This window comes from Amphiura filiformis, chromosome 15 (genome assembly GCF_039555335.1).
Source record: "Amphiura filiformis chromosome 15, Afil_fr2py, whole genome shotgun sequence".
In the NCBI taxonomy this organism is placed as follows: Eukaryota; Metazoa; Echinodermata; class Ophiuroidea; order Amphilepidida; family Amphiuridae; genus Amphiura; species Amphiura filiformis.
The window spans coordinates 20,547,230-20,555,831 of NC_092642.1; the positions used below are offsets into that span (position 1 = coordinate 20,547,230).

At 38.9% G+C, this 8,602-nt stretch overlaps 1 protein-coding gene across 1 annotated transcript; it reads left to right on the forward strand.

Moving 5' to 3' along the window:
• The first annotated feature begins 374 nt into the window (after positions 1–374).
• Positions 375–8,047, forward strand: LOC140171374 (uncharacterized). The gene is made up of 7 exons (XM_072194618.1): positions 375–632; positions 1,125–1,286; positions 2,905–3,126; positions 5,335–5,463; positions 5,769–5,977; positions 6,235–6,361; positions 7,305–8,047. Exons 1-7 carry the CDS (start codon positions 456–458, stop codon positions 7,512–7,514), a joined length of 1,236 nt encoding a protein of 411 aa, XP_072050719.1. The 5' UTR covers positions 375–455; the 3' UTR covers positions 7,515–8,047.
• Positions 8,048–8,602: the final 555 nt, after the last annotated feature.

The window sequence follows — 8,602 nt, forward strand, 5'->3', positions numbered from 1 at the left end:
GGGGGAAGTGAATTTGAGACGGGGGCACTTGGAAATCATTGCACTAAACTTGCCGCAAAAAGTGGAAAATTACATAATTGTGGGGATTTTGCCTAAAAACTGGATGGGAAAGAAAAAATATTGGGGAAATACTGCCCCCCCTAGCGGCGCCACTGCATATCCATCCATGATGCTAGAATGACGGAAGTTCTGGCGCTGAAATTCAATTTCAATATCACGAGTTTTTATCAGGGATTTTACCAAGGGAAGGCGATAGGTGTAGGATTTTGCTGATATACCAGGCAACCCGAGTTTTGCTATCATGCTGCTGGTGCTCTCACAGCTATAGGTGGCCTTAATATCAAATCGATAATATATTTTCTTTAAACTACAGCTATGTTCAGAATAACCAGAACCCGGCTCAGGACCCACACGTTAACCTAGATGGGGCTGCAGTAACCTATGCTGTGGGTGGGATGGGGACTATTTGGTATTGCTGCACACCACGTCATCATCCAACCATGGAGAAGTCAGATATCATCTCCGAGGAGGAGTGGTCATCACTGTATGACGAAGCTGAACAACTTCTCTTGACAAACAGAGATAGTTTTCAAAACTCCGTCAGGAATACGATTGTCAAGGAAAAACTTCAGGTACTTGAACTTAAAATAGCAAAACAATTATATAAATCAAATTTAACATTTTTTAACTATATAATTAATCAGGAAAATTTGAGGTCTGTTATTTATTGAATTGGAAGAGCTCCATAAAAGAAACTATAACACCAAGTTTCTCAGAAACAAATTCAATATAGACCAGTATCTGATGCACCCGACGATATGTTTCAAATACGAAGACAACTTCGATTTCTTTAGAACGTGGGCCTCTATATATTTTAAAGAACAATTCAAGTGTTACACATGGATCCAAGATGACGAACTCTGGTGATAGCGTTAGAATAACATCATGTCATTTATAATAATTTAGCTTATAATGTATAAATTAAACGTCTGCAAAAGAATAATAACATTGCAAAATATTCATCCAGTAACAATATCCAAACCATAACTTGACCACCTCATTGTACATTGTATCTAGTATTAAAGTTTAATCTTATTTGTTATTTGAACCCGTAACACAATTAGGCAGAATTCAGTGAATTACAAGGAGATGCTCGCCCTCAGAACATCCCTTTCGCTGGCTATCGTTTAAAGGACAACCGAGACTTCATGCACAGGACCGGAAGTGACGACATATTTGGTCCGTTACTTGACGATTCAGAATGCAAGTCACGTTTCACTCTCAAGGTAGACATTCTCACTTGTTAATAAATATAAACATATTCCGCTACAGGATCAAAGGAATACAGCGATTTTGCTAAAATAATACGATAATTCTAGAATTCCTCAATAATACACAAATAATCGATATGTTAGAATTTAAATAGAATGTGTTGAATGCGGTATCCTATAGTATGCCTTACTTGCCTTGCTTTAATAGCGCTCAGGAATCTAAAAAGTGGAGGCGCGGGGAGGGGGGTTAATAAAGCCTACAGAGCTAGATTTCCCTCCACTTTGTCGATAGGTTCTTCATTCAGTGTAATGTCCCGTGGGTCATCTGACATCTCGTCATTTCATTTCCCATCTACTGCATGCTTTTTCCAGTTTGTGGATAGGTGAAGTTTTTCGATTACCAGTTCCATGAGGGATGTACCGTTAGCAATACCGGATATTGTTAATGTACACACCACCCATTTTGAATCTGGAGCCTAGGTTCTGGACACCCTTAATAACACATTCTAGAAACAGGTTAAACATGCATGGAGAGACCAGGCATCCATGTCTTACGCCTCCATTTACCTTTATGGGAACATTTGGTATACTCGTACAATATCTCGATGAGGTTTACCAAGATGTTATCCACTCTAGTGGATCTCAAAAATGTCCATAGTGCTTCTCTTCATACGGTTTCGAAAGTTGTCTTAAAGTCAACAAATTGGTAAGTTCTTCTTCCCTTGGTTTTTGTATCATAATATAGTGGTCCCACTGGAGCGGTTTAGGACATCCTGTCGAACACCTTCCCTTGAAAAGACAATGGGTGATTTAGCCCTCTCTATATATAAAGTTGGCTGGGTCTAATTTATCCCCTTCTTGAATACTGGGGTGATGAGATCTTTCCTCCCGTATTCAGGTATTTCCTTCATATGTCCTGGCCAGGCGATGATTTTGAGCTTTCTCAATGGGAAGCTCCTGCTTGCAGGGTGCAGGGTTTCTGCAGATATTTTATCCCAGCCACAAGCTTTATTGTTTTCATACTCATGATAGCCTCCTCTACTTCTTCTGTGAATGGCAAACATGTCGTGTCCGAATCAGCTGGATCTGGGATGGAGTAAACAACGCTTGGGAATTCTGTATTCAGATGTTTGCTGAAATATTCTTCCCAGGACTTCATGACGTTAGTAGGTGCTTTTTTACATTTTGTCTCTTTCTCCTAGTTTCTTCACCTTCGTGAAGAGTTCATGACTGTTGTTTATTTGCATGACCAACTGAAGCTTTACTTCTTTGGCTTCCACGTCTAGCTGATTTCTCTTCCAGTCTTGATGCCGGTACTTGATATTCTTGTTCAATTTGGAATATGCAGATTTATTCCATGCTGTAAGGTCATTCATCATTAGGATTTTTCATATGGGAATCATTTCACTTTCAGAGACCTTCCACGTATCCTCTAGTAGATTCAGATTCAGGTTCAGAAGCTCCTTCAATCTTAGCCCTTAACTCTACAGCAATTATTAGCTCTAAACTCTTCAGAATATATTTGAGGCCTAAAATTTCGCTGGGATTTTGAGAAAAATATGAGCATTCTTCCAATGCTAAAATCTTCAATGTTCAATTGAGTAAGTATATTTTATATTCTTTGTATATTCAGGCTCAACATTTGGTGGAGAAGTTGGTATTAACATCTGATGGGGATAAAATTGACTATGCCGTAGTGCGCGATCTGCAGAAAGACCAGCTCATTCGTATGCATGCGAATCAATTCGTGGTGACTGCTGGCGCTATATTGACGCCACAAATCCTCTTCAATTCTGGAATCCGACCGAAGGCTCTTGGCCATTATCTGTCAGAACAACCAGTCACATTTACTCAGGTATAACGATACTATTTTCCAACGATAGTGTAAACAGAGCTGGTGAATCAGTAAACAAAGTTCGTTGTATCTGATCCAGAAAATGCACTTGTGTACGTTTCAGCACACACAGTTGCGTTTGTCAACACGTGATAATGAGTGATTGTTACTGACAACCAACAATAGATGTATATCCACACCACTCTTCGCCATACATACATTATCCCAGCCACATTTCCCTAATATAATATGAAATTTAAAAACAAAAAGGAAATTTATTTCGGCCGTGGCGCCGGCGGGGCGCGAACCCACGATGCACTGAGCCGCTATCATATCACCAGCGCCTTAGACCGCTCGGCCACAAGGACTGGTTGGTGTCATCGTGAAAATCTAAACATATAATCACAACTTCATTACTTCAACATACCACGTGACAAGCAAAGACAGAAATCGTACCATATTTTGGAATTTTATTTGTTTAAAAACATTAATGTGTATTAATAGCGCTCAATTGTTGATAACTGCGTGTTCTATATACAGAAATCGGACAATAAATGAGCCTATACATGCACAATAGTTTTTTCAAACATTATATCGATTTTGACTCGTGCGTGCGCTACTAGCCTGCTACTCAGCGTATATGTCGGTCAGTATGTGGCCTACCATTTTTCTTGAAGCTTCTTGTATACACGTCGATGTTTTTATCATTTATACAAGAAATCCACATTAGACCCCTAATTTTATTTCAGGAAATAAAGATTAGATTACCATAAAAACGAAACAGTAATCTTTGGCGGGGTCTAATGTAATTTTTACATGGAATTTTCAACGTTTTTTCTATCGCCATTCTTGCTCTATTAAAAAAATATTTTGGTGTATATAAAATTGAAATAAAATTCTCTGCCTCATAAAGGACATCAAATGTGCCACAATTAGGTATCACGAATCGTTATATATGATGTGCAGTTAATATTCATATTTTCTTTTATACAGAGGATGCTTCAGTTTTGACAGGAAAAACATTTTCTTGAAAACCCTCTCACTCGGTTATTTCAAAAAGGTAACCACGCTTCCCTAGAATGTGCAATAAATTAGCATTAACATTTTTCTTATTTTAACAGCATTCTAGAAACTCTTGGCGTTTGGCGAATAGAGGAGTAATGTACATCCAGCGCAGGTATTGGCCTTCCGAGTTGATTTTCCATCTGGGGATTTTCTTGATCCCAGTTTTAGAAATTCATAGAAAATGTGAGATAATTGATAATGTCATTCATCTCTGGTATTGGTGCCCCTCTTATGTCTAATTTATATAGCCTCCTTTATCCAGAGTTTGAATCGTTCTTGTTCCGTGTCAATAACCTCAGCCTCCCCCATCCAATAACCAGGAAGCTCTAGCGGTCTTTTGAAAAAGTCAAAGACCAGTTGGAAAATGTCAAGCAAAAGGAATTGGCTAAAAAGACTGACGACAGCACCGAAAGTCAAGGTATGATCGTATTACCGTCCATATGTCAAAGGAGTCACGAAAAGGGTGTCCAGAGTTATGAAGAAGTATAATATCTCAACTGCATAAACAGCGATGGTGGACAGTATCAATTATCTCACATTTTCGATGAGTGTCTAAAAATGGGATCAAGAAAATCCCCAGATGTAAAATCAACTGGCAACACCAAGACCTGCGCTGGAGATACATCTAGCCTCGGTCGCCAGTTGCAATCACTCATCATCAAGTGTTGACAAAGACAACAGTGTTTGCTGAAACGTATACAAGTGTGTGCATTTCCTGTGTCAGATAACGTGAACTTTGTATACTGAGTACTTCACCGATCCTGGTGAATTTGTTCAATCAGGGCTGGCGATTACTGGCAAATCTCAGACTCACAATCTCGAAACTTGAACTTTGATTCTAAGATGTTTCGGTAATCAATACGCCAGTTAATTTACAATCTTATTTGCTAATTTTTTTACACGACTTTGTCTGAATTGGATAAGATGGCACTTGCCTTACAAGTACAGTTTTGTTAAGGTTATTTTAATAAAGGAAAATGATAATGCAGCTTTGTTCATTTCGTACCAGTATTTCAATGAATTGTTCGTATTTAAATGATTGTGAAACCAACACAAAAGAAAAAAATTACCACAATATATAATTTCAAAATTCTTTAATGTGGCAAACGTGTTGAAGTTAGTATTGAGTAGTAAGTAGGACTTCATTGTCAATGCTAATTACAGGTGGTGATGAAGCAGAGCCTCATTGATAGTGTGGAGACCGACCAACGATTTGCTGAAAGTGCAAAGGCACACCACGAGAAATACCCACAGGATCCACTGCCATTTAAATTATCTGATCCTGACCCTCAGGTATGAATAAAGATATAATTAAGTCCGTGTCAGCAATATATAATAACACATTAGTATAGTCAAATTAGTATATCGGGTATTTTTGTACATTCATATTATTGACCCCCGTCAGACACACACCCACACGTGCTCATACCATTCTACATAAGTTGCCAGCAAATTGGGACGTACAAGACCGGCAAACGGGTCGTGTTTTTTTTCTGCGGCTAACCCCCACACAAACATGACATATTATACACATTTTTAAATGCATTTTAGGCTATACGGACGGGGTGTAGCGATTTATTACGTGGTTTTGTTTCTAGTTATATATTCCAGTATTGGAAGGCCGACCATGGCACTGTCAAGTGAGCACCTTCTATGGAGCTTCCCAATCACACATCGACAGCCGAACTGTCGTCGACTACTGTTATTTTGGAATAATGACGCCGCGTGCTGAAAACTACGTCACATTTTCTGAATCTATCAAGGACAGCATGGGGATGCCTCAACCCACCTTCAATGTCACTCTAACGTAACTGTTTTGATTTTTTAAAATTAAAATTACATTTAAACGCAGAAATATACTAAACCTTATATTATTTATAATTGACATAGATGCTCATGTAACTAAATGGTGCAAAACGTATACATCTTGTGCATTTTCTGCGTTGTCCTCGAGTTCATGTCGTACGTTCAAAATCTTAAATACTGACTAAATAAGCGGCCTCGATCCTTGACAGAAGAAGTCTCTCAACATTTTAAATGTCTTTGTCTATGGTAATGTTACAGAGATGAAGACAAGGAGTTGAGTCACACCATGATGAAGGACATGATCCGGGCTGCCACTGCCATAGGCGGATTCATGCCTGATTATCGGCCTCAGTTCAAGCCGCTCGGCAAGGCACTGCATATCACGGTTAGTTCAAGCCGTATTTTTGACTTTTATATATTTTACTTACAGTATTAAGATAAAAAATAAATTGTTTAAAGAACTTTATTTGATCCAAACTAAACATAATTAATCATTTGGTATCAATATCGGTATTTTAACCAAAAAAGTATCCACATTAGTTCCCGACACTTTACTGAAACCAATATACCATTACAAACGCTAGGTGATCACTAAATTAAAAACCTCTAAAATTGAACATTACGGCGTAGACCCTCTAAATATGGACTATTGCAATATATCGTGTTTTAATAAGAAATTTTTGACATCATTTTCAATGTGTTTGACAATAAGGAAATGTCTATCACGGCCTTAATGTTTTTTCCTTGAAACTAGGCGCCCAACACGTTAGGGCTTAAAACATATCTAAGCCGCAAGTTCATAATATATTGCAAATCTGGTGTATTTTCTGCGTTGTCTGCGCGTTCATGTCGTACGTTCAGAATCTTTAATACTGGCTAAATGTGACCTGCTACCACGAAATCAGTGTAAAGTCGCAAGGTGTTAGTCACTCAAAACGCCCTGGCGACTGCGTTGGTGTTCACTCACCTGTTAAAGCCACTAAGTATGTCTGTATGTTCTTTGTGAATGGGGGCACAATGGGCCATTCACGAAGGATAATACTACTGGCTTGTACAGGTGGCGACAAAAAAAGAATATAGACTTAGTCAGACTAAATATCTCGAAACTACCAACTCAACAAAATGAGTATAATGTCGCGGCGACTTTACGCTGATTTCGTGGTAACAGGTCACAAATAAGCGACCTCGATCCGTCACAGGAATTGATTTTTAATAATTAGACGGGCGTACGATCACAGCGTAGGGGAATCGCAACCTCTTATATGTTCCCTGAACCGATGGTCATCAGTTCGACCAATAATCTTCCATATTAATGTAAATATTTTCAGGGTACAATACGTATGGGTAAGGAAGATGACGGCACTTCGGTTGTTGATGAATACTCCCGTGTGTGGGGAATAGACAACTTGTACCTGGGTGGTAACGGTGTAATCCCCACCGGCACGGCCAGCAACCCGACCCTCACCAGCGTGGCCCTCGCTATACGCTCCGCCAAGAAAATCGGGGAGAGATTGACCGACTACGAAGGCACAGAGTAATTTACATACGCATGCGAAGAGTCGGGAATTTAAATGATCTACACTGCCCCAAAAAGTATCTTTACATATGAAAAAGTTGTCTTGATTCAAAAGCTAAAAGGGTATTGAGCAAATTAATAAATACAGCATTCACTGCTAATTTTGATACCTCATTAGGTTGCTCTGCGATTTTGTTTAAAAAAAGGTTACAAGCATTTCAATAGTAACGGATCGGATTTTAAAAGTTGTAGAAGTCACAATACAAAGGATTCTGCACAGATTACTGGATGAGTATCCAATGCAGTACTTGCTTTATTGTGCGCACCATTTTCATTTAAATTTAAACCATTATGTTTGTCGCATGGTTGATTAATCGATGAAAAGCTGACTTGACCCAATAGAGAATCTATGGAACACTCTGAAGAAGATAACGAGTCCATCAAGCCAGACACAACCTTATAGGGTTTGCGCCGCATCTTTTTGAGAAAGTGAAGCATTGACCAAGATTCATAACCTTGTGAATATATGCGATGTGATTAAGACCGCGTCTCGTGACGTAGACTTCTCCGTAGTCCACTTGCCAAGTGTGCACTACTCTGGCTATTACATTTAAGCTTAAAACTCTGATTTAATTAATGAGTGCACAATTGATAGATTTTCACAACTGATCTTTTCAGTCACCGTACGCCCTCTGTTTGTTAGCTTCCCAAGTGGACTACTGACTTTGCCTTGAGAGTTAGGCCAATTTCTGGCCTAACTAAAATTGGTGATGATGTAATGCATCTTTAAAAATGAATCTGGCTTGTGATTGGTCGCCCAGATCTCGTTATTGTTTAAATCCTCCCGACGCGTACTGGTACCATTATAACTATACATGGTACACAACTATCTAGGGAATGCGGCGCTTTTGTGCTGGTGGATGAACGTATGCATCTAGCGCGTATTGTACCACCATGCTTAGTCTTGTGGTTAGATTTTATTGATAAACAAGTATGATTGACAGTGTGTGAGTCCTGGGGTAAAGTTCTGCTTAAAAGTGAAAGTCCATAGTCGGTTTTTCGGATAATAAACTGGCAGATTCTAAAATTAGAATTGTTCATTTCAGTATT